Source organism: Girardinichthys multiradiatus, chromosome 21, assembly GCF_021462225.1.
Source record: "Girardinichthys multiradiatus isolate DD_20200921_A chromosome 21, DD_fGirMul_XY1, whole genome shotgun sequence".
NCBI classification, from domain to species: Eukaryota; Metazoa; Chordata; class Actinopteri; order Cyprinodontiformes; family Goodeidae; genus Girardinichthys; species Girardinichthys multiradiatus.
In genome coordinates, this window is record NC_061813.1 from 23,204,982 (window position 1) to 23,229,464 (window position 24,483).

General features: G+C 38.8%; 1 protein-coding gene across 1 annotated transcript in view; it reads right to left on the reverse strand.

Annotated features, from left to right (window-relative positions):
- c21h8orf34 (chromosome 21 C8orf34 homolog) overlaps positions 1-21,349 on the reverse strand; it is a 112,817-nt gene extending 91,468 nt beyond the window's left edge. Inside the window, exon 1 of the mRNA XM_047350496.1 lies at positions 20,736-21,349. Within this exon, the coding sequence (XP_047206452.1) occupies positions 20,736-20,804 (69 nt within the window). The 5' untranslated portion in view covers positions 20,805-21,349. The remainder of the gene's footprint in view (positions 1-20,735) is intronic.
- Between the last annotated feature and the right edge of the window lie 3,134 nt (positions 21,350-24,483).

Genomic DNA, 24,483 nt, shown 5'->3' on the forward strand with positions numbered 1-24,483 from the left:
CTTGCCCCAGGACTTAACTTGGACTAGGCCATTCTTTCACCAAAGCCATTCCTTTATGTCTCGGCTGTATATTTAGGGTTGCTGTCCTGCTGAAGGTTGAACCTCCACTCTCATCTTGTGTAGCCTCAAACTTTTTTTTTCCAGATTTTCCTGCTTCCCAGTTCCAACTGAACAAAAGAAACTGTTGGAATAATTGAATATAGATTTATCTTATATATTTTCCTTTTCCTTAACTTGACTATTTGATCTTTATAACCTTTCATGATGTATGTGTGAGTAAGGATGTGATGAGTGTGTCTGCAGGCAAGGATCAAAGGTGGAGCTGGAAAGGAAGCAGTCACAGATGAGGAGGTCATAAAGATGAAGGCTGATTGTGCTGAACAGAAGAGACACTGATCTTAGGATGGGGGAGACTGTGGAAGTGTGTTGTTACAAGATAATGGTTTTTATGACTTGTATACGATGCAGCTGTTTTTCCCATCCTTAGGGAGCGACATTCATTGTAAATAGGGACCCCCTAAAGATAATAAAAAGAGAGGTACGGACAGATGGTTTTCAGAGCGGTAGGAGATTTGTAACTGAAAGCACATCTCTGTCCGTTCTCCTCGCGGCAAATAAAGTAACTAATTCTTTGTCTTTCTCTTCTTTTTGTGATGTTATAAGTATTTTAGGTTGTTTAAACCTGACAGAAACCCCAGAGCATGATGCTGCCACCACTAAGTTGCACTATGAGGATGTTTCTTTCTGGGTAATGTGCAGTGTTAGTTTTGCATGTAGGCTAAACGTTCTGTTTTGTTCCCATCTGACCAAAACAGAACTGCCTGTGTGCTGTGTTCCTTCATCTCGGTGATGCCGTTTCATCACTAATATTTACTAACAAACCTCTCAAGACCTTTACAAAACAGCAGTATTTATAGAAAGGTTATATTACACACAGGTAGACTCTATTTACCATTTCTGTAAATGGTAAATAGTTACACTTTATTAAGGGTATCCAAGAAAAGGGGGCTGAAAACGGAATGCCACACTTTTTATTTCATTTTTATTTGTCAAACAATTGTAAACAATGTATAGTTTTGCTTCCACTTCTGATTCATGTAATACTTTGTGTTGGTCTTTAACATAAAATTTCAATAAAGTACACCGAAGCGTGAAGTTGCAACATGACAAATTCTGAAGAAAATTCAAGGTTTATGAATAATTTCACTGTAACACAAAAGTTAACAGACAAATAAATAATTATGACTAATAAGTTAAATCAAATCACACTCGGAGAGTCCCAGCGACAGGTGCTGTGGGAAGAGACCACCCTCTTATTCTGCCAGCTAATTAAAAACTGATCAAAGTCATGAAGGGAATTTGGCACCAAATGAGCAATCATGTTCTAACTAATCACACCCAATCTCTCTGCTACACCTCCTCATAGACAAATTAACCTAGCCATTGCCAAGAAGACTTTATAATCCACAAGGTATGATGTGAGTACAATGTCAAAAAGGTAAAGAGACATTGATCAGAATTTTATGATCTCTGGTTTCTGTAAAGATGACCTTCCAATACAGATTTGAACCAATTCTGACTTCTCTTTAAAAAGTATAATCTAAAAAGATCTAAGTGCAACCTTAACACAGATTATTTCTATCCTTCCTGCTATTAGCACTAATTAATTATTTATGTTAGCAGAGGCAACATCCTGCCGCTCTGTGAGAGACCTGGGTTTTAGTTTAAAACAAAGACAAAATGATTAGAGAGTTTGCCTTTTAAAGCATCTTTAACTTCATATATTAGTAATTAGCAACGTTAACTGTGGCCAGCATTACTGAAACCACAGTGTCTGTGTGTCTCTGTGTGCCCTTGGAAAATGTAGATTATTTATCCATGACAGTTATCTTACAGCGATGATATGTTGAAATGTAAAACTAATAAAACACACAGTTGCCTAAAACGTTCTCGCTCTTTCTCAGCCTAAACAACCTAAAACATAAATCTCTTATAACTGCAACCTAATACATAAATCTCTTATAACTCTGTGCTTTCCCTGACGTCACTTTAAACACCGCACTGACAACTTTTAGTGTTTATCAACAGAATCCACATTGAAAAGTGCTGTTGTGACAGGAAACATGGTGTCGCTTAACTAACTTGTACACTGGTTGGAAAATTATCTGTATTTTTTCAAACTCGACAAACAGTAAAACTCCTTTACATCAAACAGCATAAGTAAAATTAAACAGATAGATTAGGTAAAATGGCATGTATGCAGTGCTTTAAATGAAAAGTTGTGTTAGGATAGGCTATCAGAATGAACTCTGTTTGACCAGTTTGAGCCAGTCAGAGCAGCTGAGCAGAGCCTCTGCATCGAAGCAAAGAAGCCATTAGTGGGCTGCAGTCTATTGGCAGTCATATATGGCTACAATAAGTGTGTGTGTATGTGTGTGTGTGTGTGTGTGTGCGCATGCGTGCAAGATCCTCCAACCACATACTGTATAGTAAACCAAATCAAGTATCTCTGTACTCAGGAGGCTGGTATCCATTTGCCCTTCCAGACGTGTTTCGACATATACAGTATGTGTGTGTGTGTGTGTGTGTGTGTGTGTGTGTGTGTGTGTGTGTGTGTGTGTGTGTGTGTGTGTGTGTGTGTGTGCGTGTGTGTGTGTTCTTTTACGGGATAGGAAGGGACAAAGGGTAACATGCTGTATTATAGCTAGCCTTGGCTGTGCTTTTGTGTGCTCAGAAAGCTAATCAGGTAATTGTTCAGGGGAACATTCCTGACCAAGCCCAGCAGCTGTGACAGCAAACAGCATGTGAATGGACAAACAGGGACAGTGCTGGCATGTTTCCCTGCAAGATGCGGGTCCAGCTGTTCGACAAGAGAACACAAACTTGCATGCCTGCAGAAGGTAAAGTAATGTGCATGCCCTTTAGAAAACAAAAGTAGCATATACCCAGTCTACAGTAAAAGTTTATAGATCTCTCTTCAAGAGATCTAAAGAAATGCTGTAAATTGTTAAATCAGAGAGTAAACTACAACTGCAATTCTATCGAGTTTTTTTGTTTTTGTTATTTGAACTTTGAGCTCTATATGAAGAATGACTGCTGAGTAGTGCATTTCATATTTTCCAAAATGGTGCATACATATACAATGGTATAATTGGAATGCATGATGAGCTGCACAGATGGACAAGCAGCTCCTCTGGATACTCTGCAGCCTGCTGGTAAAACACCCTCATGTGAAGGTTTATTTGGTGTCATTTGAAGCTGCTGACTAACTTAGAGGAACAATTTTGCCTTTGGTGTACAAATTAAGATGGCCATCGTTTTGAGTGGTTCGGTTTTTGAAAATGCAATATTTCTAACAGTGATCAATACTTGCTGAACCAGTTTATTGTGTTAAAGAGGCTATAACATAGATATAAAAACATAGATGTAGGTTACAAAGGGTATCATGTTTTAAATAATATATAAAATGTCAGGAGGTATCATGTAGGTAGAGTACTGTGAAACAGTTTTGTTTAGTAAAAGAAAGATATTAAAAACTACAATTACTCAACAGATTTTGATCAAACATATGACAGTCTTACCACTAATGTATAAAAAAAGCTCCATAAATGATAACATCTATAACTACATGTAACATTGGCATACATACATTAATATGCAGCAGTAAAATAAGTGTAGAATTATGACATAACAGCAGCCGCTTTTCTTTCCCTCTTGGCCCAGTGTGTTTCTCTCCTGCAGAAGCCACTGAGACAAATATTGTTGCCATTAATTGTGTGTATTCTTTGTTTCTTTTATATAAAATAAATTCTCCTAGACAATGCTTCAGCCTCCTTTCTGTCCTCTCAGCCCCCAGTCAATTGAGGGAAAGGTCCACTTAGCCTGGTTCTGTTGAATATTTCTTCCTGTAGGGAACAGTTCCTCTCTACTGTCGCCACATGCTCATGCAGAGCCCTGCTAAGCAGATCACCTTAGCTGTACCTATGCTTGGAGCCAGTACAAATCCATTGTGGGTGACAGGCACATCTCAATACATTAGATCATTAGTGAAAAGTTAATTTGTTTTAGTATTTAGATTCAAAACATGAAATATGTATGATATAGATTTATTACAGATAGAGTGATATATTCCAATCATTTATTCCTGTTAATTTAGTACATTATGGCTTACAGCTAATGGAAACCCAAACATGTGTTTCTAAAAAGATTAGAATATTACCTTAGACTAAAAATAAAGGATTTTTAATACAGAAATATTATGTAATAGCCTACACAATCATGGGGAAGATTGCCAACTCGACAGTTGTCCAGCATGGACACCCTTCACAAGGAGGGTAAGCCTCAACAAGTCAGTGCTAAAGAAGCTGGTTGTTCACAGAGAGCTGTATCCAAGCATGTTAATAGATTTTATTTCCCCTTCTACCAACTAATGCAATTAATGAGAAAAACTTCTGTAATATAGGGGACATTTTGTTCTAATGGTTTTTTTACCTTAATTGCCAAAAACAAAATCATTCCTTTTAAACATCTTTGGAGCAGAGGGTTAACTGGTCCCAGCTTTAGGTCTTGCACAGAGTAAGCCTCCTTAACGACATAATGGGGTTAATGTATAAGACAACACAGTAACTATGAAAATGTACATTGCATGACAATTTCTTTATTTGAAAAACATGAATCATTCCTACAAAACACACTGCACATAACAGCAGTGATATTAAGGTCATATGCATGGTCATTGTTTGTTATTTTTTACCGGTAAAGTCAGTTTATTCTTATACCATCACTGACAAATAATCAATCAGGGAGCTCTTAAAACTAATTAATTTAACAAAAACAATCTTTAACCTCTGGAATCTTCTGAGTTAATTTATTTATTCACTACACCATGCAACACATACTGTACTACCCTTGCACAATTCATCTTTACAGGATTAGAAATTGTGTAAAAAATCAAAAATGCAGATATATATTTTACTTTCTGTTAGAACAACGAACGCAACCGCATTACAGCGTTGGTCTCATGTTCCCTTTTGTCGCACAGAAACAGCCTTTTGGTCTCATAATTGGTCCACTGGTATCTGGTCTCCCTCTTTCTGCACACATTTACAGCACAGAGAGGCAACCTAATCTTCCACTATTGCTTTATAAGTTAATTATACGTTTCATATAACATGTCTCTTGTTTATTATAGACACATTTGGCTAAAATTTCCACATAAAGCCAGAGTTTAATCCTATATGCTTTGTAATTTGATCTCTTCAGCAGAATGATGCCCCAATCACGTGTTTAAACAGGTAAAGACGATTGTCTCACACTCTGACTTTGCACCAGGGGCCTTTCAGGAGGCCAATAGGTGACGTTAGCAAGCAAGAAAGTCCATATCTGGTTCAGATCTGATGCTGACGCAGATATCCGCTTGCCTCAGGAAGTTTCGTTTGGTCCCAGTAATTGACAATCTGTCAGCTGGCCAAGAAACAAACAGCGTCCTTGGAAGCTCTCAAGGACTCCCTCCGGGAACAGTGACAGTCATGACAGACTCACTGATACTGTCCGCTCCCCTGCAACTTGCACAAAGATGTCTACAAGGAAAGTGAAAGCAAGTGCAAAAAAAGAAGGGAGCAAACAGAGAACATTCTGAAGGCCATGAAAAAGGAGGCAAACTGAAGGGCAGAATGAGTTTGTACTCCATTGAATTAGATGGTTAGCACTGCTACCTTTAGTACTTAAATCCTCCACCAGAGGTCATAAGACAAGTTTAGGACTTTTTGTGGAAAGCAAAAACTTTGTTGACACAAAAGAGGTCTCAGAAATAAGCAGGCAATTCAATTTTGATCTGGTCAGATAAAAAAAAAGACACTTTTGTCCAGAGGTCATTTAGCCCATTCCTGTGAGTAGCTCCAAATTTTATTCAAGTTAAGGGATTTTCTGGTTGAGACTTGGTGTTTTCTGGGTTGTTCCTGAATATCCTAACCAATTTTCTTTCATCCGTGTTTGAGACTTTGGGTTTCCTCTTACACCTTGGCCAAAATGTGACACATCCAAATACCTTGAACTTACTGTTTTAACTGATGATCATGGAATATACATTTAGAAATAGCTTCAAATGACTTTTTGTGTAAATATCAGGGGTGTATGGTACAAAGTGTACAATATGTACTTGAATGCATCATAAAAGCTCAGTTGTTCGGAAATTCCCTCTGGTCAGAAGTAGGACATGACTGTACCAGTGTTTTGTCGCATATCATGTGCTGTGCAGCGTTAAATGCTGCAGGCAGCTGGATTTGGATTTATTTTTCTCGAGTACTAGTTCAGCTTGATGTTGTTTCAGGTCAATTGAAGTAAAAGTTGCATACCTTATCACTTTTGAGAAAATGCGTACGCTGACTTAAAGTTTTGGTTCCATCCACCTTTCTTACTCCACTGTAGCTGAAGGAAAACCCTTCATGTTCCCAAGTTGCAGAGTTTAGTGACGGTTGGGTGACCTCTCTGTTTTGTTTTGCGGTCACTTTTTAAAGTTACAATACAGAACATAGCACTGCACTCTTAGCTCCGCACACAGACATTCTGCATATGTTCAGATATAAAACAACGCTGTATTTAATTGGTACATGTGCATACCAAACCGACAGGCCTGTTCCAGATCTATAATCATTCCACCCTGATAAAGGACCTTTTCAAATAAATTATTAAAGTCCCTAAATAATGACATGAATTCCCATAATGAGTGCAAGTAAACTGCTCACCAGAGCTTTGTGAGAATATACAGACATGCTCTAGTAAATATAAGGAGCATTTCTGACATATTTTCTCCACAATTTGTCCTTGAGTAAAATGTAAAAAAACAAAAAGAAACATTAATGCAGCAAGAGCTCATCTCTGGAGAGCAACTTGTAACCTGCTTGACAGGCCGCCGTCTGCCATTTGTTCTCGTTCTCCATCTTAATAAAATTTGGGAATACAAAGCCATCCCACAGGTTCTAGTGACGTCTGTGCTTCTGTATAATGTGCCACGTGAACTGAAAATGGAAAAGAGGGAGCAACATAAGTAGCCAACAGAAAGGTGTAACTGGACAACATCCAGACCATGAGTAAATAAACGAGCAGTCAAGAGCAGAGGAAATTCTGCAGAAAACAAGAGCATTGAAGAGACAATGTCACCTGGAGCAGACTGGCAGTGCCAAGAAATACAGAAGACATGCCCCTAACTGCCCTGCTGATTCTAACCTTCAGCTGGCATTTTTTTATTTACTTTTTCTAATTCTATATTCTAGACAATAGAAAATAGGTCCGGTCCCTTTGCCAAGTACGGGATAAGAAATTAATGCTTTACTAAATATTTTTTCTCCCTCCTGAATTGTGTGCAGTTTCAGATTGGACAAGTTCAGTAAAAATTGAAACTACTTTCCAACAGTCAATATGGATTTCAAGCAAGCTGGTCTATACATTAGCACAAAGAGATCTGATAGAAAAAAATGACATACTCCATGGAAATAAACAAAACTACAGTTGGGATATTTCTTAATCTTAAAAAAAAAACACATTTAATACAGTGATATAAAATATTATTAAATAACCTGGAGAGTTATGTGTAAACAGGGCAGCTTTCAACTTGATTAGACGTTACTGAACTAACAAGCAACAGTTCTGTGTGGTATAAAACAGGGATCTGAGTTGGGGCCAAGAGTTTTTATTATATATATGATACGTGCAATAGGTCTGACTTCTTTAAATAATTATTTTGCCTAAAATCTTAAATTTTTGCTTCCTTTTGAATCGACTAATCTCTTGAAATTAATACGATTAAAAAAAATGCTTTGGCATGGCCCTAATCTGAACAAAATGGAATTTATGGTATTTTGGTGTATTCAGACAAAATTCAGATTCATAAATTCAAGTGTCAATAGTTAAGTGTCAATATGAAAAGAATGGGTGATATTAAATTGGCGAGTATGAAAAAAGATTACAAACTTTGCTGGATTTCACATATTGTTCATATTCAAAACAAACAAAAGTCAAACAAGTTGTGTCCAAAGTTGATCAGAAAAAAATTGTTTTTTAATGTGTTTTTTGTTTTTTTTATGTTCTTTGATGTTAACATATTTGGGTTAATGTGTGGAGTTTTGGGGAAATGACTCATGAAAGTTTATTAGAACCATAAAAAGACCCGTAAAACTATATAATTATATAAAAGATGTAGTTCTATCATATGATAAAAATCAGAGAGCCCTGTGTGTGTGGCGTGCATCCCATATACGGAGGCTTCAGTCCTTGATGCAGCTGTCCCTGGTTCGAGTCCCGACCACATCAACCTGTTCTGCACGTCTTCACCTCTCTTCACCCCACTTTCCATTTGTCCACTTTCGAAATAACTAAATAAAAGCCACTAGTGCAGCAAAAATATAAAAAACTAAATGTGAATGCCCTACAACAGCTTGCAATATTTGGACATATGTATACTTACTGTAAATATTTAAAAAATTTTGAAATTCAATTAAAAAAATCTCAGGACATTTTAAATATAAGTAAAATGTAACGACAATAAGCAGTTTCCGGTGAGGAATAAATTACAACACCCCCACATTTATTCCCACTGAAACGGCTAAATTACACACAGTTGTATTACATTAGCTGGACATGATAAATTGACTGTTAATCCTCATTTTGAAGGAGGTTTACAATGTTTAAACCTCAGAGATTTAGTTTGGTGTGCTCCTGACTGATGAAGTGAGCATGAGCACCATGGTGAAGTCAAAGGAGCTGTCTAAGGCCTTCAGAAAGAAGATTGTAGCAGCGTATGGGTTTGGTAAGGGATTTGACAAAGTCTCAAGAGAATCTGAAATCAACCAATCTGATTTAGTGAAGAAAAAAAAAGTCCACAAGCGTAGGACATTCAAAACAAATGACAACATACCACAATCTGGTTGTCCAAGTAAGTTCACAGGAAAAGGCCCCCGAGACACTAAAAGCAGGTTCCATTACCCCTAAAACGTCATTAATAGAGCTGCAGGAGGCTCTTGCTACCGCTGGTATGAAAGTGGATGTCGGCAAATGTATCAGAAAGAAGGAAACCATTACTCTAAGACAAACACAATGGCCAATCACAGATCATCCCCACAAACAGCGAGATTTGTAGAATACTGTTCCTTAGACAGATGAGTCTACAATGTAGCCATTTGAACACCAGAACAAAGGAGATGTTTGACCTAAACCAAATAAAGCCTTCCAGGAACAGAACCTCATAAGAACTGTGAAGAATGGAGGTATGAGTGTCATGGTTTGGGGTTGCTTTTCTGCAGCAAAACCTGGCCAGCTCGACACTATAGAATCCACCATAAATTCTAGCCTGTATCAAAGGGTGCTTGAGGAAAATGTAATAAAATCTGTAAAACAAAATTAAATCCATTAATGACCGGATTATTAGCTACAATAAGCATCTCACTGATGTTATTTCGGGTAAATTGGTCAGATTACTAGTTGTCAGTTGTCCTCCATTATTCATGAACTACAATAAACATTATAATTTGTTTAATGACTAAAACAATATTAAAACAATGTTATTTTTGTGTTTACCAGTATTTAAATCACTTGGTTTTCCCGAGATAAATAAGAAAAAAGATTATACCTCGATATGTGAACTTTTGTTTTGAAAGAACTGCATATTTATTGGAGTCTCCTAATTTTTTCCACATAACTAGTATCCACAAACAGATTGCTCCCAGAATCCATACGAAAGTTGTTGTATAATAAAGAAAGTGAGTAGTTTAAATCATAAGGTGCACAGCATTTGGACAACCTAATGGAGTTTCTTGAAACCCATTTGTGGTGTAAAATTGTGCAAGAGATTAATTAAAACATCATTCAAAGATAATTTAACTTAAATACAAACGGTGCATCACTCATGCACAGAAGGATGTTTGGTTGTCTTGTTTGTGATGCATTATATTTTAAGTATTGTATGTGGTAGGGTACATATTCATATCAGCTGTTTGTATAAATCGACTATTAATTTGTTAATAAAATAAAAGCACTATAAGGTGGTAGGATCAAATAAGAATAACCTGCATCTTACTCCTTTTCGAGCATGGAAGTTGTATGTATAACAATGCCATGAAGTTATGCTCTATAGATAACTGTGATAATTAGAGCTATTTTCAGTGTATTTATATGTAGCTTGCAAAAAAAGGAAAAAAGACAAAAAAAAAGCCAGACTTTGCAAGCACAGCAATATTCTAGCCGTTTTTGTGCCTCTTACTCTTGAATACGTCCTATCTAAAGAGCAATAGCAAACCCTAAGATTATTTCTGAGAGTCTAGTGTGATTATGCCGTGAACTGAAGTCTCCTGAGATAGAGGTATTTTGTTTAAGTCATTCAGCCGGCTCTCTGACGACACATATTAAAGTGCCCATGTAGCCTTTTTTTCCTGAAAGCCCTCATTTTTCCTATGACCACCTATAAAGAAAACATTGCTGCACCCAGCATCTTTTTTGTGAGTGCTCTGCTTTTTTATGTGGCTGCATCCAGATGAAGAAACATAAAAATAAAAAATGCTGAGCTTTTGAATAGCATTGCCGCTGCCACTTTTCAGGCTACCAATCGCACGTGCAGAACTTTATCATCCTAGTGACAGCGAAACATGATTGGTGGAGAAGCTTGTGCTGTCTGTGTCTCCATATACTGAGAATATACTGAATTGCCTGAGAAAAAAAGAAGAAGAAAGGAGAAATCCGTCAAAGCGCATAAGCCAGACAATAGTGTGTGCTTTTCATCTCCAAAAGCATTGCAGGCTTTTGTTTATTTTGATTTTTGAAGATGGAGGCTTGATGCCTTCACAGGCCTCCTAACAGCACTTTTAAGACTTTTATGAGAAGGGAAAAGTGTTCCTTAGCGCATTACTTGCTTTTTTTCTACACATTACAAGTGACTATTCTGTCTCTTTTATTCATGTTCAGTTTTATGTATTTACATATTAATTACATGTATCTGGCTCTGTAGGATTGATATGACACACTACAGTGCTGAATATACCCATGTTTTGACCATCTTCCTTTTCCAGTCACCTTTTCTTTACAGTATTTCTCTAAATCAGGTATTCCAACCATAATCTCACCTTAAAAATGATAAAGCAAGTTTTTGAGACTTTTGTTTCAGTTTCCTCAAAGGCCTTCAATGAAATGTTTTAAGTTTTTACTTTAATTGATTCTAATTACTTATAAATATGAAGTGACATAGAAGAGTATTTGTTTTAGATATGCTTCATAATGCGAAAGACAGCAAAACAAGAGATGTGTTTTACATAAATCAGGAATTAACTACAAGAAAAGTGCTTCTCTCCTGAACTTGCCCATACCAAATAGAATTAGAAAGTTCAAACTAGCTGGAGCTGTAACAATATAAACATAAGGAGAATGGTGAGGGAAGTAGAAAAAAAAATTCCCAGTTTGAGAACTGCATTCAAGAGCTACCTTTTGGGGTCACCAAGTCTCCACACCAACCAAATGACACCATCCACATACCAATCTGACGTATGGGAGTAATGTCAGGAAAACGCCTTTTTCTCCATAAGAAATGTAAATATGTGACGTTTACTAAAACCTGCTGAGACCTTAACTGGAACTGTGTGCCTTTGTTGGAGGAGTCTAAGATTGAGGTTTTCAGCAATCCAGATAAGTTTTCCCTCCGTAGTACATGTAGAAAAGCACATCATATCCACTGTTAAGCATGATGGGGAATCTGTAACGCTGTGGTACTATTTCTTTTGCAAAGACCCAGGGAACATAGAGCTCTTTGAATTACCAAGAAAACAATGAAAATCTATGGGCCTCTAAAAGAAAAACTGAACACATGAATAAAAGAAAACGTGAGAGACGATCAAAGATAATTCACTATTCACTCCAGATTTGTGAAATTTACAGGTGAAGACAAAATTTCTTATTGATATTTTACCTGCCATGGCTTGATACTTTCAACCTATGTCCAGAGTTGAAGAAGGCTTTTGGGTAAGAGGGAAACTGCCTTCAAGAATAGTCCAGTTCCCTATTTGAGCACTGAGGATAGGACAGAAATCAACTAATTACTTTTTCTTTAAACAAAAGGGTATTGTACAAACTATTAACAGCAGGGGTGCCATTGAGTTTGGTACAAGTGATACTGTTAAAAGCAACTTTTTCCCAACATTGGATATTTGTTACACTGAATAAATGTAGTAAAAATAGATTGGAGTTTTCCATTTTTTTCTGTGTGAGATTATGCAACTGCAATAAAATATCAATATATTTAAAAGGATTTTCAAGCATCTTTACCAGGAATGCCAATACATTTATGTTACTCTGCATGCCAAAGGCTCACAGTAGCTCCAGATGAAATATAGAAAGTGAATACCAGGCACTCTTGATTTGTTTATCACCATTACCCTAACACATCATAAGACTGTTTTTTTTTTAAAAAGACTCCCCCAGGACACAAAGGATAAACTCTTGGTTTATATTTTTGCTTGTTTAGGATTTATATGCGAGTTCATACTTTAAATGCACCATTTTTACATATTTTTCCCCCAACATATACACATGCTAATATGTGTTTTTTGTATATGCTGTACATACATACTGAACATAAACTCACCGGCCACTTTATTAGGTACACCAGTCCAACTGCTTGTTAACGCAAATTTCAAATCAGCCAATCACATTGCAGCAACTCAATGCATTTAGGCATGTAGACATGGTCAAGACGATCTGCTGCAGTTCAAACCGAGCATCAGAATTGGGAAGAAAGGTGATTTAAGTGACTTTGAATGTGGCTTAGTTGTTGGTGCCAGATGGGCTGGTCTGAGTATTTCAGAAACTGCTGATCTACTGGGATTTTCACGCACTACAACCTCTAGGCTTTATAGAGAATGGTCCAAAAAGAGAAAATATCCAGTGAACAGCAGTTCTGTGGGTGCAAATGCCTTGTTGATGCCAGAGGTCAGAGGACAATGGCCAGACCAGTTCGAACTGATAGAAAGGCAACAGTAACTCAAATAACCACTTGTTACAACCAAGGCATGCAGAAGAGCATCTCTGAATGCACAACACATCAAATCTTGAGGCGGATGGGCTACAGCAGCAGAAGACCACACCGTGTGCCACTCCTGTCAGCTATGAACAGGAAACTGAGGCTACAATACGCACAGGCTCACAAAAATTGGACAATAGAAGATTGGAAAAATGTTGCCTGGTCTGATGAGTCTCAACTTCTGCTGCGACATTCAGATGGTAGAGTCAGAATTTGGCATCAACAACATGAAAGCATGGATCCATCCTGCCTTGTATCAACAGTTCAGGCTGGTGGTGGTGGTGTAATGGTGTGGGGGATATTTTCTTGGCACACTTTGGGCCCCTTAGTACCAATTGAGTATCATGTCAATGCCACAGCCTACCTGAGTGTTGTTGCTGACCATGTCCATCCCTTTATGACCACAGTGTACCCATCTTCTGATGGTTACTTCCAGCAGGATAACGCGCCATGTCATAAAGCACGAATCATCTCAGACTGGTTTCTTGAACATGACAATGAGTTCACTGGGACTCAAATGGCCTCCACAGTCACTAGATCTCAATCCAATTGACCACCTTTGGGATGTTGTGGAACAGGAGATTCGCATCATGGATGTGCTGCCGACAAATCTGCAGCATCTGTCTGATGCTATCATGTCAATATGGACCAAACTCTCTGAGGAATGTTTCCAGTACTTTGCTGAATCTATGCCACAAAGGATTAAGGCAGTTCTGAAGGCAAAAGGGGCTCCAACCCAGTACTAACAAGCAGTACCTAATAAAGTGGCCCGGTGAGTGTATACAGGTCCTTCTCAAAATATTAGCATATTGTGATAAAGTTTATTATTTTCCATAATGTAATGATGAAAATTTAACATTCATATATTTTAGATTCATTGCACACTAACTGAAATATTTCAGGTCTTTTATTGTCTTAATACGGATGATTGTGGCATACAGCTCATGAAAACCCAAAATTCCTATCTCACAAAATTAGCATATTTCATCCGACCAATAAAAGAAAAGTGTTTTTAATACAAAAAACGTCAACCTTCAAATAATCATGTACAGTTATGCACTCAATACTTGGTCGGGAATCCTTTTGCAGAAATGACTGCTTCAATGCGGCGTGGCATGGAGGCAATGAGCCTGTGGCACTGCTGAGGTCTTATGGAGGCCCAGGATGCTTCGATAGCAGCCTTTAGCTCATCCAGAGTGTTGGGTCTTGAGTCTCTCAACGTTCTCTTCACAATATCCCACAGATTCTCTATGAGGTTCAGGTCAGGAGAGTTGGCAGGCCAATTGAGCACAGTGATACCATGGTCAGTAAACCATTTACCAGTGGTTTTGGCACTGTGAGCAGGTGCCAGGTCGTGCTGAAAAATGAAATCTTCATCTCCATAAAGCTTTTCAGCAGATGGAAGCATGAAGTGCTCCAAAATCTCCTGATAGCTAGCTGCATTGACCCTGCCCTTGATAAAACACAGTGGACCAACACCAGCAGCTGACACGGCACCCCAGACCATCACTGACTGTGGGTACTTGACACTGGACTTCTGGCATTTTGGCATTTCCTTCTCCCCAGTCTTCCTCCAGACTCTGGCACCTTGATTTCCGAATGACATGCAGAATTTGTTTTCATCCGAAAAAAGTACTTTGGACCACTGAGCAACAGTCCAGTGCTGCTTCTCTGTAGCCCAGGTCAGGCGCTTCTGCCGCTGTTTCTGGTTCAAAAGTGGCTTGACCTGGGGAATGCGGCACCTGTAGCCCATTTCCTGCACACGCCTGTGCACGGTGGCTCTGGATGTTTCTACTCCAGACTCAGTCCACTGCTTCCGCAGGTCCCCCAAGGTCTGTAATCGGCCCTTCTCCACAATCTTCCTCAGGGTCCGGTCACCTCTTCTCGTTGTGCAGCGTTTTCTGCCACACTTTTTCCTTCCCACAGACTTCCCACTGAGGTGCTTTGATACAGCACTCTGGGAACAGCCTATTCGTTCAGAAATGTATTTCTGTGTCTTACCCTCTTGCTTGAGGGTGTCAATAGTGGTCTTCTGGACAGCAGTCAGGTCGGCAGTCTTACCCATGATTGGGGTTTTGAGTGATGAACCAGGCTGGGAGTTTTAAAGGCCTCAGGAATCTTTTGCTGGTGTTTAGAGTTAACTTGTTGATTCAGATGATTAGGTTCATAGCTCGTTTAGAGACCCTTTTAATAATATGCTATTTTTGTGAGATAGAAATTTTGGGTTTTCATGAGCTGTATGCCAAAATCATCCGTATTAAGACAATAAAAGACCTGAAATATTTCAGTTAGTGTGCAATGAATCTAAAATATATGAATGTTAAATTTTCATCATGACATTATGGAAAATAATGAACTTTATCACAATATGCTAATATTTTGAGAAGGACCTTTATCTGAGGGTTTCCTCTCTGACCTCAATATCACACTGGAGATCCAGACTACAGAGTCCCTGATGAAAGTACATTAAAAGAATATGCCTCGATAACAAGTTCAGGACAAGTTCTTCAACATGAATGGTTATAAGGTTCTTTCAGAGAAATCAATACGAAGAAAAAAGTAATTTAAGTTTTCTATAAGTAGCAACACCAATGAAAGAAACACATCAGCTTTCAGAATTCGATTCTTTCTAAAGTTATTAGCTAAAACGAGTCAATACTAATTGTCCAAGCTCTGGTATACAGAATGCAATCACTAAAACCACTTTTTTACTAATATAAGTAACAGAAGTACAGTATATAATTAGGTATTTAATCAGACCAACATTATTTAGTCCATCAAACCTCCCACTGTTCACCAGCAGAACCTTTACACTCCTTCTGATTTGACTGACAGATCACATCAGGGGGCAACATGAGAACGGGTTTAATGCTGGGTGCAATGAAGGTAAAGATTGCTTCATTTTCTACCTTCTCCCATCCTGTTTCTCAATTTTACTTTAACAACAAAAATTGTCCAGTTTTGAAACAAGTGAGCTTATCATCATACGTTGGTAAAAAAAAAAAAAAGCATAGAAAAAGCAACAGATATGTTACCTTTTTTATTTTCCTATCTCTATTTAATAGTTTTCAAATAGAAAAAAAACAACACTGCACAATATGCACGGAAAAATATTCACTGTCACACCGCACGGAAACTGTTCAAGCTGAATATCAATTTACATAAACGTGTTGCAATGACTTGGAGTGCAATTACTCCGGTTATCATGAAAGGCTGCTTCATTCTTGGAAGAAATTCAGTCAGTGTTGACTCAGCTTGCCATCTTTGCAAGGCAACCATTTCATTAGCGGGTGAAAAAAAAACAAAAAACAATTAATTCTCTGGCAAATCATATCTCGCGCCTCATCTGAGAGTGTAAATTAATTCTCACTCACTGGTACCCGCACTGGTTAATACTGCAGCTGTGTGCCGGGTATGAGAGCAGGGCAGGATGGGGCTTTGCACATGTCTGGGAGAGGAAAAACATTTATAAAATAGACAACTGGATTTTTTAGAAAGTAAAAGTGTTCATTAGGTATAGAAGGTTAAAGGAAGGATGCAAAATTTAAAAAGAGAACTTATTATAAATAGAGAAAAGGTATTAGTGTTGTAATTTGCAAGCCCTGAAATATGAAGCACCAAACCAAACATTAATTAGATGTCATGTTGAACAGATAAAAAGAGACCCCCAGAAGGCACCAACATCAGGGCACAAAGTGAAACATGTTTACCAGGCTAACAAGAGACTCTGATGGTTATACAACCAGAAAAAAATAACTTTTACTTGTTAATAATCTATTAAAATGACTATATTTAAATAAATATAACACACTCTGGCACCTTTACAGAAAAAGCCAAAAAAAGCAAACACAGGACAAAACACCCAAGTTAATTCAATAGTGTTTACCACAGTGGTGTCCAAGCCTTTTTTAATTGACATAAAAATGATTGTATTTGACTGTTCATCAATAAATTAAACATGTAATATTTAATGAAACAAACAAAGAAGTCAGATTTTTGTAGGAATATGTTCTGGTAATAATTGAAGATCCAATACATGCTTGTCTTGCTTGTTAGGCTTGTTAAAACAAAGGCAAAGAATTGACAAATTTTATGGGGAGGTTGATTGTCTTCTATTTTAAGCTAGAAAAATATTTCAGTCTATGCTTACCACATGAACATGATGTGCGTCACCCTTCCCTTCAGAGAGCTTCGTATTTTTAGATTAAGAAATGAGTGTTCAAAATTCAAAACAAATAAATAAATAAAAAAATCCAATTAAATTAAAATAAAGGCAAAAGATGTGACCTATAAAAGCTAAATACGTTGTGCAGTGGCTGGTTTTGATGTAGACCACTAGGGTAGTGGCCGAGGGCGTTTTATTGTGGACTTGCCTTTAACTGGCTCTTTCTTGGACAGTAAATCTCCCACATGCTAATAACCAAGAGCTAGCTTTATCCCTGTACAGCACTGATGTGATACTCTACTAGTGTCTACGTAAAATGTTGTGTCTATTGGCTGAGCAAAAGTATGTCACAGGGCACCATGGTCAAAACTCAACCAAACTAAAGTTTTACGTTTAGCGTTGCACCGAAGTAGCGAAGCTTGCCTTTTCCGCGGCACAGAGTAAAACTGTTTTTGCAGGCAGTTTGCAATACACACACATTTTCTTGAGTGCGGTGATGCCTTTGTCGTGTTTGTGCACAGCCTTACATGTTTTGTGCAGGAATGCAGAACTGAGATGATTATCTCAATTTTGTTTGTTTGGTTGGATGGTGGCAGAAGAAGGGGCTGGTCTGAGGCGAGAACTGACATTTTTTTAATAAAAACAAAATATATAATTTTTTTGTGGAAATATTGCCTTAAAAACTGTTTTAATAGTGTCTATCTGCATTCACCAACTGAGTTAGCGGGCCATGTTTGTACCATTATTGGCCTATTCTTTTTTTTTTTTTTCAAATTTGTGGTTGTACTGTGACAAAATGTGAAGGCACTGTATCAGTGTTTAGGCCTACAGTATATGTCTTGTTCTTACTCTCTTCCTCTCTATGTCTAGCTATCCATCCATCAATTTCAGCAAACCCCTTTTTGTCCTAAACAGCCCAGCAGAACCCTTTCATTTCTCTCTGATCAGAGAAAAAAATTACAAGAAGACCGTTCTCTCCTGGATTCTTTCAGTAAATAAATGTTTCTCCGTAGCTGAATGCCCGATAATGGATTTTCTATGGGACAACAATAAAATGGCCGAGATTTTTTATCTGCAACAGCAGGGCAGTGACTACATCATTTTCTCATAAGAAGAGAAGACCCGGGAGACTTTTCAAATCCTCCCTTTGCTTCACCTCTTTCATTGTAGGTTCCCCCTGGAAATCTTGGCAGCACAATGCACCTTTTAAAGTCTGACAACTGAGGCATGATCCATAGCTTTGCTGCTCGGACTGAAAAGTCTGTCTGGGAAGTTAAAAATAGATTGCAACGCACATCATGTAAACTTTGATCACCAGCACAATCGCTTGGTGTCACCTTTATACTTTGCTTTAATCATCTTGAATTGTCACATTAAGGAGAGCCAATTTACTAGCGCTCAAAGGGAACACAAACATAAGAGAGCAGAGGGAGACAGGTGAAAGAGCAACACGACAGGAGGAAAAACAAACAAGCTGAGCACACACAGAGCCCTATCAGTGTGCAGTTTAGCCTCATCGACTCCTCCAGATTCGCTGGAAAATTTACTGTCCTCTCTTGTGGCTGGACTCCATATTAGGGAAGAGTCTCTGTCCAGGGTGCTGAAAAAAAGCCATCCCACCGCTCTAAAGATTCGTTTTACATCCACGCCATGTTTGTCTTCGTGTCCAGCTGTTGCACAGAAGTGAAATATCAGTACCTTGAAACAACATGCTAGGTGAACATGAGTGTACAAGATGCAGGTCAGCACTGTATCATCCTTATTTGCATGTCCAATTGACTCTTATTATGCAGCACATTCACTGTGCTGAGGCCAGCTACTAGTCCAGCAGGCAAAGGTCAACTAAGGCTCTGCTGTGTTGCTTAGATGTCACCCATGTAACTCCTTATGAAAACAGAGATCTCGTAGCTGACAAGGTAAAGGTAGCACTCATGCAAGAGCCAGTTTGAACTAAGTAGTTCCAGCTTTAACAACTGCAACTTAGCCATGTCAGCATGCTGCAGTGTTGCTTCAGCCATTGAGGGGGGTTAGCGGCCACCTCTGCAAACGTTTTTTATTTAACAAAAAAAAAGCAAGAAAACCATTACGTGCATTTGTGTTCAGCCTCTCTTACCGACACCCTTAGATAAAATGCAGTCCACCCAGCTGCCTTTGGTTCCGTGGAATGTCACTGAATCAGTAAATAGTGTGATTTCACCTCAGTATAATTCCAGCTGTTCTTAGAAGGCCTCAGAGATTTGTTGGAGAACATCATAGAACAAGCAGGATCATGGAAACCCGACAAAGATATCAGTCATGTCAGACAGGAGATCCAAAAATCTGACCTTTATGGTCAGAGAGGTGAGAAGAAAGCTATTAATAAATGTAAACCATTCAAATTCTTCTTGTCTCAAGCCAGATAAGACACACAGCAAACATGTAAAATAACTTGCTCTGGTCATATAAGATCAAGATGTAAGTTTTTATTTATTTTGTTTTTGCCTCAATGCAAAACTAATACTGCACCATTAACCATCGCCATTAATACAAAATAATCAAACATGACGATGAAGATTCTGTGGAGATGCTTTTCTCACAGCTGTGAGAAGGAAGCTGGTCAAACCTAATGTTTTCTAGCTTTATTTTAAAAAAGCTTTTGAAGCAAAAAGACTTCAGAGTGGGGCAGAGTTTCACCTTAGAGCTTTAGAGTATAACGCTAAATACACTAGCAGTGCTAAAATAGTTTAGATCAAAACATATAAAAATGGCTTTAAATCCTTTAAATGGCCTAGTCAAAGTCCAAATGAAAAAAAAATACTTGAAGATGTATGCTTACAGATGAGATCGAGCCATTACGGACAGAAGAATGAGCAAAAGTCTCTCTTTCCGGTGAAGTCATATACCAAAAGATTTCCATCTGTAACTGCAGCAAAAGGTGCTTATATGTAGTAGTTTCAAAGTAGGGCTGAGCATAAAGAGTATAAAAAGCCACACTTCTGGCTTTTTATTTGAATTAACATATATCCTATTTCACAATTCCGGGACTCACAACAGTGTTTCATGTTTGTAACATGACAAAAAAAAAAAGTGGGAAAGCCCAAAGGGTATGGATACTTTTGCAGAGCATTGTACATAACAAGAGCGTTTGCTTTAGGTGATCCGCACCAAGATTATCAGTGGTCCCCTTCGCAAACGTTCTGGGGGCGCCCCTGGCTTCTGAAATGCAGATCACTGTAACAGAAGGTCTAATGATGGAGATGTGAACGTAAACACAGCCGGCAGTGTTCTTTCATTGGCTGCCTTTTGTGCGGTGCTGTTCAACCCGGAGCGCAATGGGACGTTTCCCACAGAGAGGTGCGGGAGAAGGATACCTGGCTCTTAATTCAACCCGCACGCTGATTCAACAGCAGCTCTTATTAAGTGATAATACATCTCAGGATATCTGTGTTCAGTAACAGCACATATTAATTGTTTGGTGCAAAACAGCGATGCCATAAAATCACGACAGGCGATAAACTTTAGAGTTGGTGCACTCACCTCAAATAGGGGTCCAATTTTATTCCTCTCCAGATAGGACTGAATTCTCGACTGTTGCGGGGACGCCATGAAGAAACTGTTGTCGACTCCCGCACAAGAGCTTTTAGCAGAATGAAATCAGGAGAGGAGCCGGTGGAGTCATTCGTCCTTCAGGAGCCGTCTCGGCGTCTAAAACTGAGTTTAGAAAATACACTTGTCCCGGTGGGCTAAGATAAGTTCAGACGGGATTTGCGGTAAAAGGCGGTGCTGACATCGTGGAGAGGCGAGGAGAGGAGAGTCAGCCCGGACCTTCCCCCTGCGTGTCTCTCTCTGTCGGTGGCTCCTCCGAGGAAGCCAGCGGCTCCGCAGCTCTGTGACAGATTACAAATCTTCCGCTCACTGTCTGCTGGAGTTACCGCCGCCCGCCACTCCCATTTCGTTATCCTCCTCTCTCTGCGTTTATACAAAACGCATTGCCGCGGTAGATCATGAAATATCGCGAAACAAGTTTACATGCAAAAGCGTAGAAGTTAAAACGAAAATGATGAGATCAATTCGGTTAAAAGGATGGTTTGGATTGCTTCGATCTGGGATTCTGCGGGGAGGTTGTGAAGACTCAATATCTTACCTCACTATCTCAGTGAGCGATTTTTTGGTTGAAAATAGTCATTGCATAAATCAAGGGTGCCTGACATCATTCCTCAAGAGCTACTGTCCTGCATCTTTTGGATACATCCCTTCTCTAACACACCTACACCTGACTCAAATGAATGGCTCGTTAACAGGCCTCCACAGAGTTGACAGATATGCCGATGAGGGAATTCAGCCTTCGGAGTCAGGTGTCTTGGAGAAGGGATGCATCCAAAGGTTGCAGGATATTAGCTCTCAAGGACTTGGGCGTCCCTGGTCTAAATGGTGCACAGATGTCTAGGCTAAATGTTGGTAGATACGTGGTGTATAAGTAGTTACAGTCACTATTCGGGTTTGTTCTCAGAGGGGATGAGGCAGCACCACAAGGCGGTACCTTTCTTAATTTTTTGTTGGAGTAAGTTTGTACTGAGGAACCTCAAGCCATGTTGCTTTAAAAGGAGACATCTACATGATGCTCCGGTGCCAATATATATGTCCAAAATTGCTTTATATGTATAAAATGCACAATAAGGTTAGTGCCATGGAGACCTGGGTCCATATTCCCAAAGAATCCTAACACTAAAAGCAGCTTCTAATAACATAATTCTAAGAAAATTCTAAGAATTTGTCGAATTTTAAGATTTTTCTTTAGCACTTTAGGCCTTAGGATAACAAATATAAAGAGTAGTGAGGAGGACATTTAGTGAGCCTAGGAGTGTCTTAAGCAGAGAAGATGGTGGAAAGACAGGGAAAAAGGAGAGATATTCTCCGTACAATGAACAACAGTTAATTAATAAGATGCTGTCGGCTCGATCATGCAGGAATCCACCCCCTAAATAGTCGGGTAAATGACAACATAAACTCCTATAACAATCATACAATTATTAATATAGAAATAAGGTAAATTTTATCATCCCACTAGGGCGAAATTAAATAGTTTCAGCAGCAGGACAGATTAAAGGTGCGCCTCTAGTAAGGTAATATCAGGAAGGATAAATAAAGAATAGAAACAATAAAGTATAACCATGAATAAAAAGTGAACAGAATTACAAACAATATATTACAGAATTATTATTAATATTTAATATTTACCGACTGTAAAATGCTTTCAAAAATACAAATGTTGCAAAAATTTGAAAAACTGAAAAAAAAAAAATATATATATATATATATATATATATATATATATATATATGTATACTCTAGACAAGATGTAAATGAGGTAAATAAGTATTTGCTGTATTGATCATGATGATGTCAGCAACCATAGCCTAAATGGTAATCTACAACGCTCCCGGTCTGTGGAGAACTTCTCTGGTTTGCTACAATCTTAGTTGCTCAGGAATGCCTTTTTGTGATCCCAGGACCAAATCTACCTTTCAATACTCCTCTCTTCTCCTCCGCCACCTGTGCCAACAGCAGACTCTACTCGTCTGTCCAGTTCGGTAAGAGGCTATAGTTTATTTTCTTGCCATGCAAGCTGGTGTTTCCATAAATTCAGCTTTTTTTATTGGAGAAGTAGTAAAGCATATTTTGTAGAACATCAAGTTTTGTCAACTTTTTGCATGTAATGTTTAGTGTGTGTGTATTAGATTGAAGGGTGGAAAACACTGTGCAACAAGACACTGTCTTGTTTGTGTTTGTTCCACTTTTTCATTGGTTCTTCACAGCTGGCCTTTCTGCTGTCTCTTGGTGTTGAGGATGCTATTTTTCCTTTCCTTTCAGGTCTGACTTGGCTCAATCGGAAATAAATTGTACTCTGAAAAAGGGGTGGTTCATGCTGATCCACAATCCAATCCATGTCCATGTAAACACTTGTTTTGATGGTCTCATTCTGAATGGGGCAAACTGACCTGACTGCACGTGTGTCCTATGTCAATGTGGCGCATTTGAGCCTTTAGTGGCAAAACCTGGAGCAATGTTAAATCACCCCTGCTCACTCATCTTGTAACAAGGGAACAGAAACATCATGTGCTGCTGAGCCTGTAGCTTAATTATGTAAAGCAGTAAGAACCTTAGAAACTGGCACAGGTCCAGTCTGGGCTCTCAGAACACACACTTTGCAGCACAGGAAGAACAACATCTTCTTCTGCTGTTGTTTTAGGGAAATTTGAGAACTCTGTGCATGTAAAAAAGTGCTACTATTCTGAATTAAGCATGGTTCATTTAAATGTACGTCATGATCAGATTATTAGATTTTGTGCCAAAAGATGTATTCAAATTTATTTATTTTATTGTTAAATCCGAACATATTTGAATCCAATCAAGAAATTTTGCACATGTAAACATAGCTTTTATTTATACTAAATGTGTTTTATCTGAACAGCTATATTTACTAATAAGGGGATCTTATTAGGTATTTGCTAGTGTAACATTTTTCTTTTAGCTATTAGAACAATGCTGGAATTCTGGGGTGTTCGTGGACTGATAAGGGGAGGTCCACAATCAATTGTCAGAGTCTGCAGTCTCTGCCTCTCCTGCTTACCTTCTTCCACCACCAGGTGCTGCTTAAGGCTGCGTCTCTGGGTGCAACAGGTGTTCCTCATTTGATGATCATCTGGAGGAGTATATAGGGGATGGATTGCCAGCACTTCTTTGCCTGAGTGTTTTGCCTACAGCAGTACCATCACCTGGCCAGGTCTTGTATTTTGAAAATCTTGTGTCTCTTTGATTAAGAGAAATTACTCACCGTTTCTGTCTTGCTCCTTCCAGGTTCCATATACAGTCTTTTGACTCAGTCTGATGGTTTATTGCACCCTGCTTCAGAAGAACCCGGATCAAGTTCCAGCTGGCTGTCCGTTCTCCAGTACTCTTTCCTCGCCTGCACGTACGCAGTCCACCCTCCAACGATCCGCTTAATTGGACCACGGAAGCTGCTGGTGGATTCCCAGAAGAGGCCCCCCTGGATCTCCACACTCATTTGCCATCTCCCTGGTGGATCTAGTCCTCCCTGCACACCGTAAGCCTTCTGAAACAGAGACTGTTAGCTGTCACTCACCAAGTACTTACCTGACCTGTTTCCCTGTTTTTCGCAGTCCTCCGGTTCTTGTCTGCTTGGCTAGCCCTGATCATTATCTGTTCCAGAATTCTAGCAATAAACTTCCAAAACTGTTTACTGTTCTCTGAGTGTTCTTCCGCA